At 49.2% G+C, this 27,500-nt stretch overlaps 1 protein-coding gene across 4 annotated transcripts in view; it reads left to right on the forward strand.

Moving 5' to 3' along the window:
• The window catches only part of cdkal (CDK5 regulatory subunit-associated protein 1-like 1), an 839,461-nt gene that overhangs the window by 254,853 nt on the left and 557,108 nt on the right, over positions 1 to 27,500 (forward strand). For all 4 annotated transcript variants that reach the window (XM_082974903.1, XM_082974905.1, XM_082974904.1 and 1 more), the window contains 1 exon segment: positions 2,189 to 2,309. In XM_082974903.1, coding sequence (XP_082831029.1) covers positions 2,189 to 2,309 — 121 coding nt within the window.

Consider the following 27,500-nt stretch of genomic DNA (forward strand, 5'->3'; position numbering starts at 1 on the left):
TCCTCCATCCCTCCGTTTCTCTACTCCTCCATCCCTCTGTTTCTCTACCCCTCCATTTCTCCACCCCTCCATCCCTCCTTTTCTCTACTCCTCCATCCCTCCGTTTCTCTACTCCTCCATCCCTCTGTTTCTCTACCCCTCCATCCCTCCATTTCTCCATCCCTCCATCTCACCCAGGGGTCTTATCACCTGTCTTTTGTCCTGTAACAGTGGACATCATCGGTCTTTTGTCCTGTAACAGTGGACATCATCGGTCTTTTGTCCTGTAACAGTGGACATCACCTGTCTTTTGTCCTGTAACAGTGGACATCACCTGTCTTTTGTCCTGTAACAGTGGACATCATCGGTCTTTTGTCCTGTAACAGTGGACATCACCTGTCTTTTGTCCTGTAACAGTGGACATCACCTGTCTTTTGTCCTGTAACAGTGGACATCACCTGTCTTTTGTCCTGTAACAGTGGACATCACCTGTCTTTTGTCCTGTAACAGTGGACATCACCTGTCTTTTGTCCTGTAACAGTGGACATCACCTGTCTTTTGTCCTGTAACAGTGGACATCACCTGTCTTTTGTCCTGTAACAGTGGACATCACCTGTCTTTTGTCCTGTAACAGTGGACATCACCTGTCTTTTGTCCTGTAACAGTGGACATCATCTGTCTTTTGTCCTGTAACAGTGGACATCACCTGTCTTTTGTCCTGTAACAGTGGACATCACCTGTCTTTTGTCCTGTAACAGTGGACATCACCTGTCTTTTGTCCTGTAACAGTGGACATCATCTGTCTTTTGTCCTGTAACAGTGGACATCACCTGTCTTTTGTCCTGTAACAGTGGACATCACCTGTCTTTTGTCCTGTAACAGTGGACATCACCTGTCTTTTGTCCTGTAACAGTGGACATCATCTGTCTTTTGTCCTGTAACAGTGGACATCAATGGAAATCATAACCCTGTGTGTCTCTGTGTGTCTCTGTGTTCTTCCTATAGCCTATAATGTAGTATTTCTGTGTGTTATGTGTGAAGGTCACTCGGTGTCCTGACTAGTATTTCTGTGTGTTATGTGTGAAGGTCACTCGGTGTCCTGACTAGTATTTCTGTGTGTTATGTGTGAAGGTCTCTCGGTGTCCTGACTAGTATTTCTGTGTGTTTTGTGAAGGTCACACGGTGTCCTGACTAGTATTTCTGTGTGTTATGTGTGAAGGTCACTCGGTGTCCTGACTAGTATTTCTGTGTGTTATGTGTGAAAGTCACACGGTGTCCTGACTAGTATTTCTGTGTGTTATGTGTGAAGGTCACTCGGTGTCCTGACTAGTATTTCTGTGTGTTATGTGTGAAGGTCACTCGGTGTCCTGACTAGTATTTCTGTGTGTTATGTGTGAAGGTCACTCGGTGTCCTGACTAGTATTTCTGTGTGTTATGTGTGAAGGTCACTAGGTGTCCTGACTAGTATTTCTGTGTGTTTTGTGTGAAGGTCACACGGTGTCCTGACTAGTATTTCTGTGTGTTATGTGTGAAGGTCACTCGGTGTCCTGACTAGTATTTCTGTGTGTTATGTGTGAAAGTCACACGGTGTCCTGACTAGTATTTCTGTGTGTTATGTGTGAAGGTCACTCGGTGTCCTGACTAGTATTTCTGTGTGTTATGTGTGAAGGTCACTCGGTGTCCTGACTAGTATTTCTGTGTGTTATGTGTGAAGGTCACTCGGTGTCCTGACTAGTATTTCTGTGTGTTATGTGTGAAGGTCACTAGGTGTCCTGACTAGTATTTCTGTGTGTTTTGTGTGAAGGTCACTCGGTGTCCTGACTAGTATTTCTGTGTGTTATGTGTGAAGGTCACTCGGTGTCCTGACTAGTATTTCTGTGTGTTATGTGTGAAGGTCTCTCGGTGTCCTGACTAGTATTTCTGTGTGTTATGTGTGAAGGTCACTAGGTGTCCTGACTAGTATTTCTGTGTGTTATGTGTGAAGGTCTCTCGGTGTCCTGACTAGTATTTCTGTGTGTTATGTGTGAAGGTCACTCGGTGTCCTGACTAGTATTTCTGTGTGTTATGTGTGAAGGTCACTCGGTGTCCTGACTAGTATTTCTGTGTGTTATGTGTGAAGGTCACTCGGTGTCCTGACTAGTATTTCTGTGTGTTATGTGTGAAGGTCACTCGGTGTCCTGACTAGTATTTCTGTGTGTTATGTGTGAAGGTCACTCAGTGCGTCTGCTGGGGCAGAAGAAGGACAACGGGAAGCGTCTCGGCGGAGCCAGACTGGATCTGCCCAAGATTAGAAAGAACCCTCTGATAGAGATCATTTCAATCAATACAGGGTAAGCTACACACACACACACACACACACACACACACACACACACACACACACACACACACACACACACACACACACACACAGGTAGCCGACGACAAACGGGGGGAGGCCAGAGGTAGCTAGCTAGACCAGTGGCTGGCTGGCCTCATCGCTCAGACCAGTGGCTGGCTGGCCTCATCGCTCAGACCAGTGGCTGTCTGGCCTCATCGCTCAGACCAGTGGCTGGCTGGCCTCATCGCTCAGACCAGTGGCTGGCTGGCCTCATCGCTCAGACCAGTGACTGGCTGGCCTCATCGCTCAGACCAGTGGCTGGCTGGCCTCATCGCTCAGACCAGTGACTGGCTGGCCTCATCGCTCAGACCAGTGGCTGGCTGGCCTCATCGCTCAGACCAGTGACTGGCTGGCCTCATCGCTCAGACCAGTGGCTGGCTGGCCTCATCTCTCAGACCAGTGACTGGCTGGCCTCATCGCTCAGACCAGTGGCTGGCTGGCCTCATCGCTCAGACCAGTGACTGGCTGGCCTCATCGCTCAGACCAGTGTCTGGCTGGCCTCATCGCTCAGACCAGTGACTGGCTGGCCTCATCGCTCAGACCAGTGACTGGCTGGCCTCATCTCTCAGACCAGTGGCTGGCTGGCCTCATCGCTCAGACCAGTGGCTGGCTGGCCTCATCGCTCAGACCAGTGACTGGCTGGCCTCATCGCTCAGACCAGTGTCTGGCTGGCCTCATCGCTCAGACCAGTGGCTGGCTGGCCTCATCGCTCAGACCAGTGGCTGGCTGGCCTCATCGCTCAGACCAGTGGCTGGCTGGCCTCATCGCTCAGACCAGTGGCTGGCTGGCCTCATCGCTCAGACCAGTGGCTGGCTGGCCTCATCGCTCAGACCAGTGGCTGGCTGGCCTCATCGCTCAGACCAGTGGCTGGCTGGCCTCATCGCTCAGACCAGTGGCTGGCTGGCCTCATCGCTCAGACCAGTGACTGGCTGGCCTCATCTCTCAGACCAGTGTCTGGCTGGCCTCATCTCTCAGACCAGTGACTGGCTGGCCTCATCGCTCAGACCAGTGTCTGGCTGGCCTCATCGCTCAGACCAGTGACTGGCTGGCCTCATCGCTCAGACCAGTGTCTGGCTGGCCTCATCGCTCAGACCAGTGGCTGGCTGGCCTCATCGCTCAGACCAGTGGCTGGCCTCATCGCTCAGACCAGTGGCTGGCTGGCCTCATCACTCAGACCAGTGGCTGGCTGGCCTCATCGCTCAGACCAGTGGCTGGCTGGCCTCATCGCTCAGACCAGTGGCTGGCTGGCCTCATCGCTCAGACCAGTGGCTGGCTGGCCTCATCGCTCAGACCAGTGGCTGGCTGGCCTCATCGCTCAGACCAGTGACTGGCTGGCCTCATCTCTCAGACCAGTGTCTGGCTGGCCTCATCTCTCAGACCAGTGACTGGCTGGCCTCATCGCTCAGACCAGTGACTGGCTGGCCTCATCTCTCAGACCAGTGACTGGCTGGCCTCATCGCTCAGACTAGGGGTGGACACTTGAAATGGAAGACTTCCTCATGGCAACAGAGAGGGGGTTTCCACATTTCCTTGACAACAACAATCACAATGACCTGTTCATTGAATGGTACTGTTGCCCAATACCTACGTGACCTACCTACCTGCCTGGTCATTTTCCAGAGCAGCCAGTAAAACTGCAGTCTCAGGTTAACTGACGTAGTCTCAATACATTGTTAAGATCTGAGGAATTCAGGGACTCAGATTCACAGACACACATGAGTTCAAGGGAGAGAGAGAGACATCGTTACGACTCTGCACCGTTAGGACTCTGCACCGTTAGGACTCTGCACCGTTAGGGCTCTGCACCGTTAGGACTCTGCACCGTTAGGACTCTGCACCGTTAGGGCTCTGCACCGTTAGGACTCTGCACCGTTAGGATTCTGCACCGTTAGGACTCTGTACCGCTAGGACTCTGTACCGCTAGGACTCTGTACCGTTAGGACTCTGTACCGTTAGGACTCTGAACCGTTACGACTCTGCACCGTTAGGACTCTGCACCGTTAGGACTCTGTGCCGTTAGGACTCTACACCGTTAGGACTCTGTACCGTTAGGGCTCTGTACCGTTAGGACTCTGCACCGTTAGGACTCTGCACCGTTAGGACTCTGCACCGTTAGGACTCTGTACCGTTAGGGCTCTGTACCGTTAGGACTCTGCACCGTTAGGACTCTGTACCGACTCTGCACCGTTAGGACTCTGTACCGTTAGGGCTCTGCACCGTTAGGACTCTGCACCGTTAGGACTCTGCACCGTTAGGACTCTGTACCGTTAGGGCTCTGTACCGTTAGGACTCTGTACCGTTAGGACTCTGTACCGTTAGGACTCTGCACCGTTAGGACTCTGCACCGTTAGGGCTCTGCACCGTTAGGACTCTGTACCGTTAGGACTCTGTACCCCACCATAACCCTGGCTCTCTTGTACCCCACCATAACCCTGGCTCTCTTGTACCCCGCCATAACCCTGGCTCTCTTGTACCCCGCCATAACCCTGGCTCTCTTGTACCCCGCCATAACCCTGGCTCTCTTGTACCCCGCCATAACCCTGGCTCTCTTGTACCCCGCCATAACCCTGGCTCTCTTGTACCCCGCCATAACCCTGGCTCTCTTGTACCCCGCCATAACCCTGGCTCTCTTGTACCCCGCCATAACCCTGGCTCTCTTGTACCCCGCCATAACCCTGGCTCTCTTGTACCCCACCATAACCCTGGCTCTCTTGTACCCCACCATAACCCTGGCTCTCTTGTACCCCGCCATAACCCTGGCTCTCTTGTACCCCGCCATAACCCTGGCTCTCTTGTACCCCGCCATAACCCTGGCTCTCTTGTACCCCGCCATAACCCTGGCTCTCTTGTACCCCGCCATAACCCTGGCTCTCTTGTACCCCGCCATAACCCTGGCTCTCTTGTACCCCACCATAACCCTGGCTAAGTGTTATTCATCTCATGAAACCTTGATGTGGTTTTCTGTTTGAATACAGAGGAATCCCATTAGGGTTGATGTACAGGCCTTCTGACCCAGTAGAACACACATCCATCTGCAAAACAAACCCATTTTATCCTCTAACACTCCCACAGTCCTGTATAACTAACCTTCTGGGGACGCACAATTCAGTCCCATTCAAAATCCTGTTTACCCTAACCTTAACCCCAAATCTAAACCTAACCTTAACCCCAAATCTAAACCTAACCTTAACCCGAAATCTAAACCTAACCTTAACCTGAAATCTAAACCTAACCTTAACCTGAAATCTAAACCTAACCTTAACCCCAAATCCCCTATAAATAACATTTCACCTTGTGGTCCCCACAAGTATAGTTGAACACGTCCACAGACAGACAGACAGACACAGACACACACACACACACACACACACCACACCACACCACAGATTTGGTGAGATTGATGCAAGGAAAAGCCCAGAGGGGTGCAGAAGGTGTTTTGATGTTTCCAGAGGAGGAAAGCAACCAGGGGTCCCACATGACAGCGCTGAGCTGCAGCATCACGCCGGTTGGGTGGGAGGCAGAATGAAATTGAATTCTCAGGAGATGTTGAATATTTGATAAGTGAGTGAGCGGTAGGTGGGTTTAGAAAACAGGTTCACCTCACCCTCCCTTCCTGCAGCTTGAACAGGATTCATTTTACAGCCTCCCTCCCTCCTCCCCCGTCTCCCCCCTGTTTTATGGTGTTTACAGAGCTACCTTCCTCCTCACATGGTTTCTAACATCAATGGGGTTAATGTTTAATGGGAAAGGCTAATTTCATCAGTTTGAATCAGGAAGGGCCTGTTGTAATTCCTCTCAGGGAGTTACCTCAAGACCTGGGTTTATCTGTTTTATTTATGCTTTATGTGAAAGGGTGCTTACACACACACACACACACACACACACACACACACACACACACACACACACACACACACACACACACACACACACACACACACACACACACACACACACACACACACAGTTCCGACCCACTCGGTGGAGGTCAGAATCTGCTGTTTGTGGACAGCCAGAGCAGAGAGAGAAGCCTGTATGTTGTGTGTGGTGTAAAGAACAGCCTGTTAAACCTCTGCTTCCTGTCCAGAGCTCTGACCTTTGACCCCCCCTAGGTGAGTCAGAGGAATCTACTGCATGTCTCTCTGTAGGGAAACAGTGGTGCCTTGTCATTGGGCAGACCAACACATGTTCCCTTAACCAGCCTCTGCTCAACCCTGCCTACTGATTGGAGCCTGGGGTACAATAACAGGCAGACAGGCAGGCAGCCAGACATTGAGAGAATAGGCTGGACAGTGTCCTCTCTGCAGGGCCCCTGTTCTAGACTGGGGACTATCCTCTCTGCAGGGCCCCTGTTCTAGACTGGGGACTCTCCTCTCTGCAGGGCCCCTGTTCTAGACTGGGGACTATCCTCTCTGCAGGGCCCCTGTTCTAGACTGGGGACTCTCCTCTCTGCAGGGCCCCTGTTCTAGACTGGGGACTCTCCTCTCTGCAGGGCCCCTGTTCTAGACTGGGGACTATACTCTCTGCAGGGCCCCTGTTCTAGACTGGGGACTATACTCTCTACAGGGCCCCTGTTCTAGACTGGGGACTATACTCTCTGCAGGGCCCCTGTTCTAGACTGGGGACTATACTCTCTGCAGGGCCCCTGTTCTAGACTGGGGTCTATCCTCTCTGCAGGGCCCCTGTTCTAGACTGGGGACTATACTCTCTGCAGGGCCCCTGTTCTAGACTGGGGACTATCCTCTCTGCAGGGCCCCTGTTCTAGACTGGGGACTCTCCTCTCTGCAGGGCCCCTGTTCTAGACTGGGGACTATCCTCTCTGCAGGGCCCCTGTAGGGTTGTGTGTGTTTCTACATCCTGTGTGTGGTATTGGTATGTCCTCTCACTGCTGTAATGGCGGCTGGCCACAGCAGGTTGCAGGACAGATATGGGGTCGTAAGCATAAAACCATCACTGATCTCTGGAGCCCAGTTTTACCACCCTGCTGCCTTGTGGTTGTGTTGGTGTTCCAGACCTGGATGTTACCCTCTGCAGCCCTCTGAGGATCTATGTCTTTGAACCTCAACTGGTCTCCTCGGCCATGGTCCAAAATTGCACCCTAATCCCTATATTGTGCACTTATTTTGGCTCACCCTATGGGCCCTCGTCAGAAATAGTGCACTGTAAAGGGAATAGGGTGCCATTTTGGACGTAACCCTCATCCCTCTCCTCTGACCAGGGCCCATCCGTCCTCTCCTCTGACCAGGGCCCATCCATCCACACCTCTGTTCACTTACCTTCTGTAATTTCCAACTACAGAGGGATCTATGAAAGATATGGAGCTAGAGGGAGGAGCTATGAGACGGGAGGGAGGGCGGACGAGGAGGGAGGAGCTATGAGAGACGAGCTATGAGAGACGAGGAGGGAGGAGCTATGAGAGACGAGGAGGGAGGAGCTATGAGAGACGGGGAGGGAGGAGCTATGAGAGACGGGGAGGGAGGAGCTATGAGAGACGGGGAGGGAGGAGCTATGAGAGACGAGTAGGGAGGAGCTATGAGAGAGAGGAGGAACTAGAATGTTTTTACTGGCAGTCCTCAGTGGGACAGAAGGATTCCCTGTCTGTAATAAGACTGCATGGAGAGAGTAAAACAGTGTTCACATTTATCCAGTTAAACACCCTGCCACGACTCTTGCTGGTGCTGGAGGTAGCCTATTGGTTGATAAATAAGGTAGATGAGTAGTTAGGGTACTGAACAGGGTCTGGAGGTAGCCTATTGGTTGATAAATAAGGTAGATGAGTAGGTAGGGTAATGAACAGGGTCTGGAGGTAACCTATTGGTTGATAAATAAGGTAGATGAGTAGTTAGGGTACTGAACAGGGTCTGGAGGTAGCCTATTGGTTGATAAATAAGGTAGATGAGTAGTTAGGGTACTGAACAGGGTCTGGAGGTAGCCTATTGGTTGATAAATAAGGTAGATGAGTGGGTAGGGTAATGAACAGGGTCTGGAGGTAGCCTATTGGTTGATAAATAAGGTAGATGAGTAGGTTAGGGTACTGAACAGGGTCTGGAGGTAGCCTATTGGTTGATAAATAAGGTAGATGAGTAGTTAGGGTACTGAACAGGGTCTGGAGGTAGCCTATTGGTTGATAAATAAGGTAGATGAGTAGGTAGGGTACTGAACAGGGTCTGGAGGTAACCTATTGGTTGATAAATAAGGTAGATGAGTAGTTAGGGTACTGAACAGGGTCTGGAGGTAGCCTATTGGTTGATAAATAAGGTAGATGAGTAGTTAGGGTACTGAACAGGGTCTGGAGGTAGCCTATTGGTTGATAAATAAGGTAGATGAGTAGTTAGGGTACTGAACAGGGTCTGGAGGTAACCTATTGGTTGATAAATAAGGTAGATGAGTAGTTAGGGTACTGAACAGGGTCTGGAGGTAGCCTATTGGTTGATAAATAAGGTAGATGAGTAGTTAGGGTACTGAACAGGGTCTGGAGGTAGCCTATTGGTTGATAAATAAGGTAGATGAGTGGTTAGGGTACTGAACAGGGTCTGGAGGTAGCCTATTGGTTGATAAATAAGGTAGATGAGTAGTTAGGGTACTGAACAGGGTCTGGAGGTAGCCTATTGGTTGATAAATAAGGTAGATGAGTAGTTAGGGTACTGAACAGGGTCTAGTCTCTGTGGATGTCTATCTATATGGGTTGTTTTTTAAATTAAATGTAACCTTTATTTAACTAGGCAAGTCAGTTAAGAACAAATTCTTATTTACAATGATGGCCTACCCCGGCCAAACCCGGATGATGCTGGGCCAATTGTGCGCCGCCCTATGGGACTCCCAATCACGGTCGGTTGTGATACAGCCTGGAATCGAACCAGGGTGTCTGTAGTGCCGCCTCTTGCACTGAGATGCAGTGCTTTAGACCACTGTGCCACTCACCACTCTAATTTTACTGTCTCTGTGATATGTATCTAAAGGTTGATAAACAAGGTTCTGGGTAGTCAGTGTCTGGTGAATCTAAGGGTTGATAAACAAGGTTCTGGGTAGTCTGTGTATCTAAGGGTTGATACACAGACTACCCAGAACCTTGTTTATCAACCCTTAGATACACAGACTACCCAGAACCTTGTTTATCAACCCTTAGATGCACTGACTACCCAGAACCTTGTTTATCTAAGGGTTGATAAACAAGGTTCTGGGTAGTCAGTGTATCTAAGGGTTGATAAACAAGGTTCTGGGTAGTCAGTGTATCTAAGGGTTGATAAACAAGGTTCTGGGTAGTCTGTGTATCTAAGGGTTGATAAACAAGGTTCTGGGTAGTCTGTGTATCTAAGGGTTGATAAACAAGGTTCTGGGTAGTCTGTGTATCTAAAGTTTGATAAACAAGGTTCTGGGTAGTCAGTGTATCTAAGGGTTGATAAACAAGGTTCTGGGTAGTCTGTGTATCTAAGGGTTGATAAACAAGGTTCTGGGTAGTCTGTGTATCTAAGGGTTGATAAACAAGGTTCTGGGTAGTCTGTGTATCTAAGGGTTGATAAACAAGGTTCTGGGTAGTCTGTGTATCTAAGGGTTGATAAACAAGGTTCTGGGTAATCAGTGTCTGTGGTGTAGCTAAAGGTTGATAAACAAGGTTCTGGGTAGTCAGTGTATCTTAAGGGTTGATAAACAAGGTTCTGGGTAGTCAGTGTATCTTAAGGGTTGATAAACAAGGTTCTGGGTAATCAGTGTCTGGTGTAGCTAAAGGTTGATAAACAAGGCTGATGTGTAATTGACAGTACTAGATGTTCTAGTCTCCTGGTGTGTGTGATTAATGAGTAAGACGGAGCAGTTTAAGGGCTCCTAGCATACAGAGGGACGATGTCATAAACCCTAAAGGTTCCAGAATTCTGGTGAGAAATGGCGGCCATATTGGTCAGGGAGAAATCCAAACCAGTCTAAGTGGAATGAATGTCAGTAGAGACTGTGAGTGCTATTTGATATGATACTAGACCAGTATGACTAGTCTACATCCTGTCATCAGCTGCTGTCAGCCGGTGTATGGCTGTGGGTCGACTGCATCTGTTTGAATGGAATGTTGTCACATCGGCAGTTAATTAGAAAATGTAATGGAATCATTCCTCTAAAACTGGCTTGCTAGCTAGCTAGTGCAGATACAATCTTCAAATTCTTTATTTTACATTATCTTATCACAGCACTGCAAAACCATGGTTTACTAACTCCCTGACCAACATGGCTGACTTTTATCCTGTCATAAGAAGGTTCATGACCAATCTAGTATTATAACTTGTATGGTTCTTAAAAAAAAATATATATATATATATATATATATATATAATATTTCACCTTTATTTAACCAGGTAGGCCAGTTGAGAACAAGTTCTCATTTACAACTGCGACCTGGACAAGATAAAGCAAAGCAGTGCGACACAAACAACAACACAGAGTTACACATGGAATAAACAAACGTACAGTCAATAACACAATAGAAGGTCTATATAAGTCTATATACAGTGTGTGCAAATGTAGTAAGGTTAGGGAGGTAAGGCAATAAATAGGCCACAGTGACAAAACAATTACAATATAGCAATTAAACACTGGAATGGTAGATGTGCAGAAGATGAATGTGCAAGTAGAGATACTGGAGTGCAAAGGAGCAAGATAAATAAATAAATAACAGCATGGTGATGAGCTAGTTTCTTCCTGTGTGTTTCTGTGATCGTTAGTCAGTGTGTTCTATAAGGGTTCTGCTCAGTGGACGACCTCAGATTAGGCTAAAACACATTCAGTTAGTTAAACATTAAGCTCCAGACACAAACATCACAGTGTAAACATTGTCTAGTGCAGACAGGCAGTGTTGCCAGGTGCACGGGGTTTGTGTGTACCAGCCATCCAGCCAGTGTGTGTGTCTGCATTGAGTGGAGTCCCCTCATGGATACCTGGAGAGACAAGGTTCCTCCGTCTCTGTGTCTGACGGCTGGCAGACCTACCCCAGAGCCTACCCCAGGGACCTACCCCTGGAGACCTACCCCAGAGACCTACCCCGGAGACCTACCCCAGGGACCTACCCCAGAGACCTACCCCAGAGACCTACCCCAGAGACCTACCCCATGGACCTACCCTGGAGACCTACCCCGGAGACCTACCCCGGAGACCTACCCCAGGGTCCTACCCCAGAGACCTACCCCGGAGACCTACCCCAGAGACCTACCCCGGATACCTACCCCGGAGACCTACCCCGGAGACCTACCCCGGAGACCTACCCCAGAGACCTACCCCGGAGACCTACCCCGGAGACCTACCCCAGAGACATACCCCAGAGACCTACCCCAGGGACCTACCCCGGACCCCAGAGACCTACCCCGGAGACCTACCCCAGAGACCTACCCCAGAGACCTACCCCGGAGACCTACCCCAGACCCCGGAGACCTACCCCGGAGACCTACCCCGGAGACCTACCCCAGGGACCTACCCCAGAGACCTACCCCCCCAGGGACCTACCCCCCCAGAGACCTACCCCCCCAGAGACCTACTACCCCAGAGACCTACCCCAGGGACTCAGGGAATGAGAGACCCTGTGGATGTTCTGGTTGTCAGGGGAAATGGAACAGAGACCCTGTTGATGTTGTGGTTGTCAGGGGAAATGGAAATCCCCCTACATACTGGTTTCAGACCAGTATGTAGGGGATCTAGTTTCAGACCAGTATGTAGGGGGATCTAGTTTCAGACCAGTATGTAGGGGATCTAGTTTCAGACCAGTATGTAGGGGGATCTAGTTTCAGACCAGTATGTAGGGGGATCTAGTTTCAGACCAGTATGTAGGGGGATCTAGTTTCAGACCAGTATGTAGGGGATCTAGTTTCAGACCAGTATGTAGGGGGATCTAGTTTCAGACCAGTATGTAGGGGGATCTAGTTTCAGACCAGTATGTAGGGGGATATGGTTTCAGACCAGTATGTAGGGGGATCTAGTTTCAGACCAGTATGTAGGGGGATCTAGTTTCAGACCAGTATGTAGGGGGATCTAGTTTCAGACCAGTATGTAGGGGATCTAGTTTCAGACCAGTATGTAGGGGGGTCTAGTTTCAGACCAGTATGTAGGGGATCTAGTTTCAGACCAGTATGTAGGGGGATCTAGTTTCAGACCAGTATGTAGGGGATCTAGTTTCAGACCAGTATGTAGGGGATCTAGTTTCAGACCAGTATGTAGGGAATCTAGTTTCAGACCAGTATGTAGGGGGATCTAGTTTCAGACCAGTATGTAGGGGATCTAGTTTCATAACAGTATGTAGGGGATCTAGTTTCAGACCAGTATGTAGGGGGATCTAGTTTCAGACCAGTATGTAGGGGATCTAGTTTCATAACAGTATGTAGGGGATCTAGTTTCAGACCAGTATGTAGGGGGATCTAGTTTCAGGCCAGTATGTAGGGGGATCTAGTTTCAGACCACTATGTAGGGGGATCTAGTTTCAGACCAGTATGTAGGGGGATCTAGTTTCAGACCAGTATGTAGGGGATCTAGTTTCAGGATAGTATGTAGGGGGATCTAGTTTCAGACCAGTATGTAGGGGATCTAGTTTCAGACCAGTATGTAGGGGGATCTAGTTTCAGGCCAGTATGTAGGGGGATCTAGTTTCAGACCAGTATGTAGGGGGATCTAGTTTCAGACCAGTATGTAGGGGGATCTAGTTTCAGACCAGTATGTAGGGGATCTAGTTTCAGACCAGTATGTAGGGGGATCTAGTTTCAGACCAGTATGTAGGGGGATCTAGTTTCATAACAGTATGTAGGGGATCTAGTTTCAGACCAGTATGTAGGGGATCTAGTTTCATAACAGTATGTAGGGGATCTAGTTTCAGACCAGTATGTAGGGGGATCTAGTTTCAGGCCAGTATGTAGGGGGATCTAGTTTCAGACCAGTATCTAGGGGGATCTAGTTTCAGGCCAGTATGTAGGGGGATCTAGTTTCAGACCAGTATATAGGGGATCTAGTTTCAGACCAGTATGTAGGGGATCTAGTTTCAGACCAGTATGTAGGGGATCTAGTTTCAGACCAGTATGTAGGGGGATCTAGTTTCAGACCAGTACGTAGGGGGATCTAGTTTCAGACCAGTATGTAGGGGGATCTAGTTTCAGACCAGTATGTAGGGGGATCTAGTTTCAGACCAGTATGTAGGGGATCTAGTTTCAGACCAGTATGTAGGGGGATCTAGTTTCAGACCAGTACGTAGGGGGATCTAGTTTCAGACCAGTATGTAGGGGGATCTAGTTTCAGGCATTTATTTTACGCCTGCTACATTAGGTTAGTGTGTGTGTGTGTGTGTGTGTGTGTGTGTGTGTGTGTGTGTTAGGAACACGTATTCCCATAGTGGAACATTATCTGCAGACTCAGAGGTAAAACATGGATTTAACTGCTGATAAGGGGACGGTTTTTGACTGAATCCCATTCTTCTGTTGGGCGATCTGATTTTCATTTAGACATAAAGTAATGAAACCTGTAGGGCTACAGATTAGAATATGAAGAGCAACATAGATTTTCTAGGGCCATCACACACTGGTATTTATTCACATCATTAATCCCACAATGTTTATTTTTGGGGGGGGGGGGTTCCAGATTTGGGTCAAATGTCTGGGATTTACCTCAATAATCTTTGAATTATACTTGTACTGATCAACCGCTGAACGAAGTGCTGTCTTTAATGCTCCTAGTATGGTCTTAGTATGGCCCTGCTTTGTCCCAAATGGCACCCTATTCTCTATGTAGTGGACTAAATGACAGCCTATTCCCTATGTATTGGACTAAATGACACCCTATTCCCTCTATAGTGGACTAAATGACACCCTATTCCCTATGTAGTGGACTAAATGTCACTCTATTGCCTATTTAGTGGACTAAATGGCACCCTATTCCCTATGTAGTGGACTAAATGGCACCCTATTCCCTATTTGGTGGACTAAATGGCACCCTATTCCCTATGTAGTGGACTAAATGGCACCCTATTCCCTATGCAGTGGACTAAATGGCACCCTATTCCCTTTGAAGTGGACTAAATGGCACCCTATTCCCTATGTTGTGGACTAAATGACAGCCTATTCCCTATGTAGAGGACTACTGTTGACCAGGGCCCTTTGGGGATATGGTGCCATATGGGACGTATCCAAAGACATTATTAACAGACGAGATGAAATGAATTGGCAGAACAAGACACAGTTTATATCTAATCATTTGTTTTAGGAGAAACACATTAAATCATGTATTTAGATATGAACAGTGTTGTTTCATACCAGAGGGATTTTAAACTGAATAGGGAATTTGATTTGTGTACACAGCACGTCCCCCTGTATTGTAGACATGACGTCCCCCTGTATTGTAGACATGATGTCCCCCTGTATTGTAGACATGACGTCCCCCTGTATTGTAGACATGATGTCCCCCTGTATTGTAGACATGACGTCCCCCTGTATTGTAGACATGATGTCCCCCTGTATTGTAGACATGACGTCCCCCTGTATTGTAGACATGACGTCCCCCTGTATTGTAGACATGATGTCCCCCTGTATTGTAGACATGATGTCCCCCTGTATTGTAGACATGACGTCCCCCTGTATTGTAGACATGATGTCCCCCTGTATTGTAGACATGACGTCCCCCTGTATTGTAGACATGACGTCCCCCTGTATTGTAGACATGATGTCACGTCCCCCTGTATTGTAGACATGATGTCACGTCCCCCTGTATTGTAGACATGATGTCCCCCTGTATTGTAGACATGATGTCTCCCTGTATTGTAGACATGACGTCCCCCTGTATTGTAGACATGATGTCCCCCTGTATTGTAGACATGACGTCCCCCTGTATTGTAGACATGACGTCCCCCTGTATTGTAGACATGATGAGACGTCCCCCTGTATTGTAGACATGATGTCCTCCTGTATTGTAGACATGATGTCCCCCTGTATTGTAGACATGACGTCCCCCTGTATTGTAGACATGACGTCCCCCTGTATTGTAGACATGATGTCCCCCTGTATTGTAGACATGACGTCCCCCTGTATTGTAGACATGACGTCCCCCTGTATTGTAGACATGACGTCCCCCTGTATTGTAGACATGATGAGACGTCCCCCTGTATTGTAGACATGATGTCCCCCTGTATTGTAGACATGATGTCCTCCTGTATTATAGACATGACGTCCCCCTGTATTGTAGACATGACGTCCCCCTGTATTGTAGACATGACGTCCCCCTGTATTGTAGACATGACGTCCCCCTGTATTGTAGACATGATGTCCCCCTGTATTGTAGACATGATGTCCCCCTGTATTATAGACATGACGTCCCCCTGTATTGTAGACATGATGAGACGTCCCCCTGTATTGTAGACATGATGTCCCCCTGTATTGTAGACATGATGTCCTCCTGTATTATAGACATGACGTCCCCCTGTATTGTAGACATGATGAGACGTCCCCCTGTATTGTAGACATGACGTCCCCCTGTATTGTAGACATGACGTCCCCCTGTATTGTAGACATGATGTCCCCCTGTATTGTAGACATGATGTCCCCCTGTATTGTAGACATGACGTCCCCCTGTATTGTAGACATGATGTCCCCCTGTATTGTAGACATGACGTCCCCCTGTATTGTAGACATGATGAGACGTCCCCCTGTATTGTAGACATGATGTCCCCCTGTATTGTAGACATGATGTCCTCCTGTATTGTAGACATGATGTCCCCCTGTATTGTAGACATGACGTCCCCCTGTATTGTAGACATGACGTCCCCCTGTATTGTAGACATGATGTCCCCCTGTATTGTAGACATGACGTCCCCCTGTATTGTAGACATGATGTCCCCCTGTATTGTAGACATGACGTCCCCCTGTATTGTAGACATGACGTCCCCCTGTATTGTAGACATGATGTCCCCCTGTATTGTAGACATGATGTCCCCCTGTATTGTAGACATGATGTCCCCCTGTATTATAGACATGACGTCCCCCTGTATTGTAGACATGATGAGACGTCCCCCTGTATTGTAGACATGATGTCCCCCTGTATTGTAGACATGATGTCCTCCTGTATTATAGACATGACGTCCCCCTGTATTGTAGACATGATGTCCCCCTGTATTGTAGACATGACGTCCCCCTGTATTGTAGACATGACGTCCCCCTGTATTGTAGACATGATGTCCCCCTGTATTGTAGACATGACGTCCCCCTGTATTGTAGACATGACGTCCCCCTGTATTGTAGACATGACGTCCCCCTGTATTGTAGACATGATGTCCCCCTGTATTGTAGACATGACGTCCCCCTGTATTGTAGACATGACGTCCCCCTGTATTGTAGACATGATGTCCCCCTGTATTGTAGACATGATGTCACGTCCCCCTGTATTGTAGACATGATGTCCCCCTGTATTGTAGACATGATGTCCCCCTGTATTGTAGACATGATGTCCCCCTGTATTGTAGACATGATGTCCCCCTGTATTGTGGACATGATGTCCCCCTGTATTATAGACATGACGTCCCCCTGTATTGTGGACATGACGTCCCCCTGTATTGTGGACATGATGTCCCCCTCTATTGTAGACATGATGTCTCCCTGTATTGTAGACATGATGTCCCCCTGTATTGTAGACATGATGTCCCCCTGTATTGTAGACATGACGTCCCCCTGTATTGTAGACATGACGTCCCCCTGTATTGTAGACATGACGTCCCCCTGTATTGTAGACATGACGTCCCCCTGTATTGTAGACATGATGTCCCCCTGTATTGTAGACATGATGTCCCCCTGTATTGTAGACATGACGTCCCCCTGTATTGTAGACATGATGAGACGTCCCCCTGTATTGTAGACATGACGTCCCCCTGTATTGTAGACATGATGTCCCCCTGTATTGTAGACATGATGTCCCCCTGTATTGTAGACATGATGTCCCCCTGTATTGTAGAGATGATGTCCCCCTGTATTGTAGACATGATGTCCCCCTGTATTGTAGACATGACGTCCCCCTGTATTGTAGACATGATGTCCCCCTGTATTGTAGACATGATGTCCCCCTGTATTGTAGACATGACGTCCCCCTGTATTGTGGACATGACGTCCCCCTGTATTGTAGACATGCCACGTTTCATACTGCCACGTTTCGTACTGCCACGTTTCATACTGCCACGTTTCGTACTGCCACGTTTCATACTGCCACGTTTCATACTGCCACGTTTCATACTGCCACGCTTCATTCTGCCACGCTTCGTACTGCCACGTTTCATACTGCCACGTTTCATACTGCCACGTTTCATACTGCCATGCTTCATTCTGCCACGCTTCGTACTGCCATAGCTTTAAAGCACAACAGTACAGGTGTCGAACACGATTGTCATTAAGTGTCATTTTTCCTTCACACGCCCCCAAACACTGACGAGATGAGTCCAGTTTGTCTCAGTGCCATACCCTGTCCTCCTTCAATATATCCTCCCTGCATTCAATAATAATATCCCACTGACTGTATCCTCCCTGCCTTCAATAATAATATCCCACTGACTGTATCCTCCCTGCTTCAATAATAATATCCCACTGACTGTATCCTCCCTGCTTCAATAATAATATCCCACTGACTGTATCCTCCCTGCTTCAATAATAATATCCCACTGACTGTATCCTCCCTGCCTTCACAGATGTTCTATCCCAGAGTGGTGATCATTTCTGGGGTAAAGCTTCTCCAGTGCCTGGCCTGGCTGTCTTCATCCTCCACTAACAGTGTAACACAGGCGGCTCTAATACACTGTGATGTGTGGCTCCCAGCAAATTGATCTGCCACTCAGGCTGAGACTCAGCCGCAGAGGCGGTCGTAGAACAGCGGTGACCTTTTGACCCCTGTATCCAACCCGTTGTTGAGCTTTCGACTCTAGCTGTGAAATTTGACCTTTTTCCACTTGGCTGTGAGGTATGATTTGTGACACCAGAGCTAGACACAACACACAAACACAGATCCTGTTGTCTCACCCGATCTCGTCTCCTTCTCTCTCTCCCCTCTCTCTCTCTCTCTCTCACTCTTTCTACTAGGGGTGTACTGGTACTGGTACCTCGGTTCAGTTCGCACTGTGAACCTGAATGAGTACATCAAACACGAGCCCTATAGGCTATGTCTACCCTGTGTTGTATGCCTGTTATGTAAAGCTGAGCTGAAAAAAAAACATTTCAGGCTTTTCCCTTAAAACAACTACAGCAGGTAGGAATCCAAATTCAAATCTTAACCGCCGCATTTCAAACTGTTCTTGTTGTGAGACGCACCTGGAAACTAGTTCTGTAGGAGGACCAGCGGTGGGGTTGATAAACCTGGAAACTAGTTCTGTAGGAGGACCAGCGGTGGGGTTGATAAACCTGGAAACTAGTTCTGTAGGAGGACCAGCGGTGGGGTTGATAAACCTGGAAACTAGTTCTGTAGGAGGACCAGCGGTGGGGTTGATAAACCTGGAAACTAGTTCTGTAGGAGGACCAGCGGTGGGGTTGATAAACCTGGAAACTAGTTCTGTAGGAGGACCAGCGGTGGGGTTGATAAACCTGGAAACTAGTTCTGTAGGAGGACCAGCGGTGGGGTTGATAAACCTGGAAACTAGTTCTGTAGGAGGACCAGCGGTGGGGTTGATAAACCTGGAAACTAGTTCTGTAGGAGGACCAGCGCTGGGGTTGATAAACCTGGAAACTAGTTCTGTAGGAGGACCAGCGGTGGGGTTGATAAACCTGGAATAAATCTCCAGTTTGGGAACGTTTTGTCTTCTCAGTAGATTACAGCGGTGATGGACAGAGAGATTATGTCTCCACTACTCAAGCAGAATAGTTTATGCAGCAGACAACACCTCAAACATGTTGACACATTTACACTGACATCCCCCAGTATTCCCACCGGAGAAAGACAGAAACGCAAAAAAAAACTGACTTCTCCTCCACTCAGCATTCAAGCAGCCCTTCGCAGCTGATTCTGACCGGGACAGAGACATTACGAGAGCAATAGGTACATTTTATAGCTGAGGATATCTGCCCTTTCTCGGTGGTTGAGTAGAATACAGTGTTTCAGCACCTGGTGAAAGTGCTCGAGCCACGTTATTAACTTTGTCCTCTCACCCATTTCTGCGGACAGGTAGTACCCGCTCTATATAAACAAGCTAAAGCCTAAGTTTTCAGTGATTTGGCCCAATGCACCCTGGGTTGTGCTTATGGATGGATGGATCTCCAGGGCTACAGAGAGCTACTGAACAGTACCAGCCTATCACATTACTCCGGAGTAGGAAATGACAAGCCATGTTTACTTTCTGATTTCACACGCATATTGCACTTTATTTGAGTGTTGACGATTAATCGTTTTTTATATTTAAGGAAATAGAGAATGTTATTCCTGATTGTGTTCTCATCCGGCATTATATGACTCATGATCGTATCTGGAATCAGGGAAAACAACACGTAGGATTTTCTTAAATATACATAAATTAGCTACAGTTACTGTTGACGTTTCATTTCCTGTACAAACTGAAACCTGATCCCAAAAACCTGCCATGCGCACCGAAACGTTGGTTTGGTGAACCGTTGGTTTGGTGAACCGTTGGTTTGGTGAACCGTTTCACTCCTACTTTCTACTGAGCCTCGTAAACAGGTGCCCCAGTAAAATGGCACCAAGGTCAAAATAAGAAAACTAAACGTTAACTTGACACCCCCTGTGTGGCTTCTCAGGTTCTGTTGTCCCCTCAGGCTGGGGGGAGTCAGCAACCCTGAGGAGGGGAGTCTAATCCCCCCCCAGGACAGTGACTGTTGTTCCCTCAGGCTGGGGGGAGTCAGCAACCCTGAGGAGGGGAGTCTAATCTCCCCCCAGGATAGTGACTGTTGTCCCCTCAGGCTGGGGGGAGTCAGCAACCCTGAGGAGGGGAGTCTAATCTCCCCCCAGGATAGTGACTGTTGTCCCCTCAGGCTGGGGGGAGTCAGCAACCCTGAGGAGGGGAGTCTAATCCCCCCCAGGACAGTGACTGTTGTCCCCTCAGGCTGGGGGGAGTCAGCAACTCTGAGGATGGGAGTCTAATCTCCCCCCCCCCCAGGACAGTGACTGTTGTCCCCAGATGGCAGCGGGGTCATTAGCTCAGTACCTAACTGTGTTATGGACAATCACCGGGGGGCGGGGGGGGGGCCAAGGGAAGCTGATCAAGTTGTTTATCCTGGTTGGATTTGGTGGGATTAATAAAATAACATCTCTTCCATTTCATTTTGTTGGGTTTTTGGGGTATGGGACTTTGTAGATTTGTGTGTAACCCTCCTATTGCATCAGTTATTGAAGAGGTCCTCTTTCACACTTCCTGTTAACAATAAAATAATGCACCCAGAACCGTCCAAACTAACTTTATATTTATTCACTTTAACGTCATTACAAACCGCCAGCACATGAATCAGATTTAGTCAGATTTGTCCTAAAATCCTACAATATCATCACATCAGAATGATAATCTGATAGACACCTCAGTCACCCTGGCGCCTCAGTCACCCTGGCACCTCAGTCACCCTGGCACCTCAGTCACCCTGGCACCTCAGTCACCCTGGCACCTCAGTCACCCTGGCACCTCAGTCACCCTGGCACCTCAGTTTCACCCTGGCACCTCAGTCACCCTGGCACCTCAGTTTCACCCTGGCACCTCAGTTTCACCCTGGCACCTCAGTCACCCTGGCACCTCAGTTTCACCCTGGCACCTCAGTTTCACCCTGGCACCTCAGTCACCCTGGCACCTTCAGTCACACTGGCACCTCAGTCACCCTGACACCTCATTCACCCTGGCACCTCAGTTTCACCCTGGCACCTCAGTCACCCTGACACCTCATTCACCCTGGCACCTCAGTTTAACCTGGCACCTCAGTTTTACCTGGCACCTCAGTTTCACATTGGCACCTTCAGTCACCCTGGCAACTCCTCCCATCCCTCTTGCCATTGGTTATCTGGCTACTCATATCCCCCATGCCATTGGCCAGCTGTTCAGCCATCCCCGCCCAGTGAGAGATCAACCTCATCAGACTGACACACATCTTAGTGGAGAAATCCTATTGGTCAGTCAAGGGGACTAGTCCGGCCCTGTCCGTGTGTTGTGATCGGTCAGCCTGTCCCGTCCAATCATCAGACTGACAGCCAGATTACCACCTGTCCCGTCCAATCATCAGACTGACAGCCAGATTATCAACTGTCCCGTCCAATCATCAGACTGACAGCCAGATTATCACCTGTCCCGTCCAATCATCAGACTGACAGCCAGATTAATACCTGTCCCGTCCAATCATCAGGCTGACAGCCAGATTATCAACTGTCCCGTCCAATCATCAGACTGACAGCCAGATTACCACCTGTCCCGTCCAATCATCAGACTGACAGCCAGATTACACCTGTCCCGTCCAATCATCAGACTGACAGCCAGATTATTACCTGTCCCGTCCAATCATCAGACTGACAGCCAGATTATCACCTGTCCCGTCCAATCATCAGACTGACAGCCAGATTTCACCTGTCCCGTCCAATCATCAGGCTGACTGCCAGATATTCACCTGTCCCGTCCAATCATCAGACTGACAGTCAGATAATCTCCTCTCCCGTCCAATCATCAGACTGACAGCCAGATTAACACCTGTCCCGTCCAATCATCAGACTGACAGCCAGATAACAGTCGTAACTCCAGATGGCCTGTCTCACTCCAGGCACCTCACATTTATTTTCCCAGTCCGGTGGTCCACAAGCAGGGTGCTCCTCACAGAACCACTGTAATACCACTGTGTCTCAGCCCTGTGTGATGTCTACTGTCCCACTGTAATACCACTGTGTCTCAGCCCTGTGTGGTGTCTACTGTCCCACTGTAATACCACTGTGTCTCAGCCCTGTGTGATGTCTACTGTCCCACTGTAATACCACTATGTCTCAGCCCTGTGTGATGTCTACTGTCCCACTGTAATACCACTGTGTCTCAGCCCTGTGTGATGTCTACTGTCCCACTGTAATACCACTGTGTCTCAGCCTTGTGTGATGTCTACTGTCCCACTGTAATACCACTGTGTCTCAGCCCTGTGTGGTGTCTACTGTCCCACTGTAATACCACTGTGTCTCTGCCCTGTGTGATGTCTACTGTCCCACTGTAATACCACTGTGTCTCAGCCCTGTGTGATGTCTACTGTCCCACTGTAATACCACTGTCTCAGCCCTGTGTGGTGTCTACTGTCCCACTGTAATACCACTGTGTCTCAGCCCTGTGTGGTGTCTACTGTCCCACTGTAATACCACTGTGACTCAGCCCTGTGTGGTGTCTACTGTCCCACTGTAATACCACTGTGTCTCAGCCCTGTGTGGTGTCTACTGTCCCACTGTAATACCACTGTGTCTCAGCCCTGTGTGATGTCTACTGCCCCACTGTAATACCACTGTGTCTCAGCCCTGTGTGGTGTCTACTGTCCCACTGTAATACCACTGTGTCTCAGCCCTGTGTGGTGTCTACTGTCCCACTGTAATACCACTGTGTCTCAGCCCTGTGTGGTGTCTACTGTCCCACTGTAATACCACTGTGTCTCAGCTCTTCTGTGGTGTCTACTGTCCCACTGTAATACCACTGTGTCTCAGCTCTTCTGTGGTGTCTACTGTCCCACTGTAATACCACTGTGTCTCAGCCCTGTGTGGTGTCTACTGTCCCACTGTAATACCACTGTGTCTCAGCCCTGTGTGATGTCTACTGTCCCACTGTAATACCACTGTGTCTCAGCCCTGTGTGGTGTCTACTGTCACACTGTAATACCACTGTGTCTCAGCCCTGTGTGGTGTCTACTGTCCCACTGTAATACCACTGTGTCTCAGCCCTGTGTGGTGTCTACTGTCCCACTGTAATACCACTGTGTCTCAGCCCTGTGTGATGTCTACTGTCCCACTGTAATACCACTGTGTCTCAGCCCTGTGTGATGTCTACTGTCCCACTGTAATACCACTGTGTCTCAGCCCTGTGTGGTGTCTACTGTCCCACTGTAATACCACTGTGTCTCAGCCCTGTGTGGTGTCTACTGTCCCACTGTAATACCACTGTGTCTCAGCCCTGTGTGGTGTCTACTGTCCCACTGTAATACCACTGTGTCTCAGCCCTGTGTGGTGTCTACTGTCCCACTGTAATACCACTGTGTCTCAGCCCTGTGTGGTGTCTACTGTCCCACTGTAATACCACTGTGTCTCAGCCCTGTGTGGTGTCTACTGTCCCACTGTAATACCACTGTGTCTCAGCCCTGTGTGGTGTCTACTGTCCCACTGTAATACCACTGTGTCTCAGCCCTGTGTGATGTCTACTGTCCCACTGTAATACCACTATGTCTCAGCCCTGTGTGGTGTCTACTGTCCCACTGTAATACCACTGTGTCTCAGCCCTGTGTGGTGTCTACTGTCCCACTGTAATACCACTGTGTCTCAGCCCTGTGTGGTGTCTACTGTCCCACTGTAATACCACTGTGTCTCAGCCCTGTGTGATGTCTACTGTCCCACTGTAATACCACTGTGTCTCAGCCCTGTGTAGTGTCTACTGTCCCACTGTAATACCACTGTGTCTCAGCCCTGTGTGGTGTCTACTGTTCCACTGTAATACCACTGTGTCTCAGCCCTGTGTGATGTCTACTGTCCCACTGTAATACCACTGTGTCTCAGCCCTGTGTGGTGTCTACTGTCCCACTGTAATACCACTGTGTCTCAGCCCTGTGTGATGTCTACTGCCCCACTGTAATACCACTGTGTCTCAGCCCTGTGTGGTGTCTACTGTCCCACTGTAATACCACTGTGTCTCAGCCCTGTGTGATGTCTACTGTCCCACTGTAATACCACTGTGTCTCAGCCCTGTGTGGTGTCTACTGTCCCACTGTAATACCACTGTGTCTCAGCCCTGTGTGGTGTCTACTGTCCCACTAATACCACTGTGTCTCAGCCCTGTGTGGTGTCTACTGTCCCACTGTAATACCACTGTGTCTCAGCTCTTCTGTGGTGTCTACTGTCCCACTGTAATACCACTGTGTCTCAGCTCTTCTGTGGTGTCTACTGTCCCACTGTAATACCACTGTGTCTCAGCCCTGTGTGGTGTCTACTGTCCCACTGTAATACCACTGTGTCTCAGCCCTGTGTGGTGTCTACTGTCCCACTGTAATACCACTGTGTCTCAGCCCTGTGTGGTGTCTACTGTCCCACTGTAATACCACTGTGTCTCAGCCCTGTGTGATGTCTACTGTCCCACTGTAATACCACTGTGTCTCAGCCCTGTGTGGTGTCTACTGTCCCACTGTAATACCACTGTGACTCAGCCCTGTGTGATGTCTACTGTCCCACTGTAATACCACTGTGTCTCAGCCCTGTGTGGTGTCTACTGTCCCACTGTAATACCACTGTGTCTCAGCCCTGTGTGATGTCTACTGTCCCACTGTAATACCACTGTGTCTCAGCCCTGTGTGATGTCTACTGTCCCACTGTAATACCACTGTGTCTCAGCCCTGTGTGGTGTCTACTGTCCCACTGTAATACCACTGTGTCTCAGCCCTGTGTGGTGTCTACTGTCCCACTGTAATACCACTGTGTCTCAGCCCTGTGTGGTGTCTACTGTCCCACTGTAATACCACTGTGTCTCAGCCCTGTGTGGTGTCTACTGTCCCACTGTAATACCACTGTGTCTCAGCCCTGTGTGGTGTCTACTGTCCCACTGTAATACCACTGTGTCTCAGCCCTGTGTGGTGTCTACTGTCCCACTGTAATACCACTGTGTCTCAGCCCTGTGTGATGTCTACTGTCCCACTGTAATACCACTGTGTCTCAGCCCTGTGTGGTGTCTACTGTCCCACTTTAATACCACTGTGTCTCAGCCCTGTGTGGTGTCTACTGTCCCACTGTAATACCACTGTGTCTCAGCCCTGTGTGGTGTCTACTGTCCCACTGTAATACCACTGTCTCAGCCCTGTGTGGTGTCTACTGTCCCACTGTAATACCACTGTGTCTCAGCCCTGTGTGATGTCTACTGCCCCACTGTAATACCACTGTCTCAGCCCTGTGTGGTGTCTACTGTCCCACTGTAATACCACTGTGTCTCAGCCCTGTGTGATGTCTACTGTCCCACTGTAATACCACTGTGTCTCAGCCCTGTGTGATGTCTACTGCCCCACTGTAATACCACTGTCTCAGCCCTGTGTGGTGTCTACTGTCCCACTGTAATACCACTGTGTCTCAGCCCTGTGTGATGTCTACTGTCCCACTGTAATACCACTGTGTCTCAGCCCTGTGTGGTGTCTACTGTCCCACTGTAATACCACTGTGTCTCAGCCCTGTGTGGTGTCTACTGTCCCACTGTAATACCACTGTGTCTCAGCCCTGTGTGGTGTCTACTGTCCCACTGTAATACCACTGTGTCTCAGCCCTGTGTGGTGTCTACTGTCCCACTGTAATACCACTGTGTCTCAGCCCTGTGTGGTGTCTACTGTCCCACTGTAATACCACTGTGTCTCAGCCCTGTGTGGTGTCTACTGTCCCACTGTAATACCACTGTGTCTCAGCCCTGTGTGGTGTCTACTGTCCCACTGTAATACCACTGTGTCTCAGCCCTGTGTGATGTCTACTGTCCCACTGTAATACCACTATGTCTCAGCCCTGTGTGGTGTCTACTGTCCCACTGTAATACCACTGTGTCTCAGCCCTGTGTGGTGTCTACTGTCCCACTGTAATACCACTGTGTCTCAGCCCTGTGTGATGTCTACTGTCCCACTGTAATACCACTGTGTCTCAGTCCTGTGTGATGTCTACTGTCCCACTGTAATACCACTGTGTCTCAGCCCTGTGTGGTGTCTACTGTCCCACTGTAATACCACTGTGTCTCAGCCCTGTGTGGTGTCTACTGCCCCACTGTAATACCACTGTGTCTCAGCCCTGTGTGGTGTCTACTGTCCCACTGTAATACCACTGTGTCTCAGCCCTGTGTGGTGTCTACTGTCACTCTGCTGTTCTACTGTACAGTCAGTCCCTCTGCTGTTCTACTGTACAGTCAGTCCCTCTGCTGTTCTACTGTACAGTCAGTCCCTCTGCTGTTCTACTGTACAGTCAGTCCCTGAGCTGTTCTACTGTCAGTCACTCTGCTGTTCTACTGTACAGTCAGTCCCTCTGCTGTTCTACAGTCAGTCCCTCTGCTGTTCTACTGTACAGTCAGTCACTCTGCTGTTCTACAGTCAGTCCCTCTGCTGTTCTACTGTACAGTCAGTCCCTCTGCTGTTCTACTGTACAGTCAGTCCCTCTGCTGTTCTACAGTCAGTCCCTCTGCTGTTCTACTCTACAGTCAGTCAGTCCCTCTGCTGTTCTACTGTACAGTCAGTCCCTCTGCACAACGATGTAATGAATAAATAGAAGTTCTGAGAACAGAGGAGTCATCATTTTGGAAAGTGTTGTGTTTTCTGGTCAGTACAGCCCAGATGCTGTTGTTATTGTGGTAAAATAGGTCCATTTAGTAGAGCACAGTTGGGTTTACGCTGCCAGCTAAGGTCACCTTCATATTCCATCTGAAATGGCCCGTTGACGTCCTCGGATCAAACATGACTTTAAGTGCCTTTTCAATAATTCAGGTGCTGTAACTTGAAATGAAACATGGAAGTCGTTGACAAAAATAAACCATCAGTCCACATCACTGTCAGACATTGTGTTACTTAGACTGTCTGGCCTCTTGTCTCTGTCTGCAGGGCAGCAGCTTCCTGTTAGACTGTCTGGCCTCTTGTCTCTGTCTGCAGGGCAGCAGCTTCCCCTGTTAGACTGTCTGGCCTCTTGTCTCTGTCTGCAGGCCAGGCAGCAGCTTCCCCTGTTAGACTGTCTGGCCTCTTGTCTCTGTCTGCAGGCCAGGCAGCAGCTTCCCCTGTTAGACTGTCTGGCCTCTTGTCTCTGTCTGCAGGGCAGCAGCTTCCTGTTAGACTGTCTGGCCTCTTGTCTCTGTCTGCAGGCCAGCAGCTTCCCCTGTTAGACTGTCTGGCCTCTTGTCTCTGTCTGCAGGCCAGCAGCTTCCCCTGTTAGACTGTCTGGCCTCTTGTCTCTGTCTGCAGGCCAGGCAGCAGCTTCCCCTGTTAGACTGTCTGGCCTCTTGTCTCTGTCTGCAGGG

The sequence above is a fragment of the Salmo salar genome, chromosome 05, assembly GCF_965601325.2.
Source record: "Salmo salar chromosome 05, fSalSal1, whole genome shotgun sequence".
Lineage (NCBI taxonomy): Eukaryota > Metazoa > Chordata > Actinopteri > Salmoniformes > Salmonidae > Salmo > Salmo salar.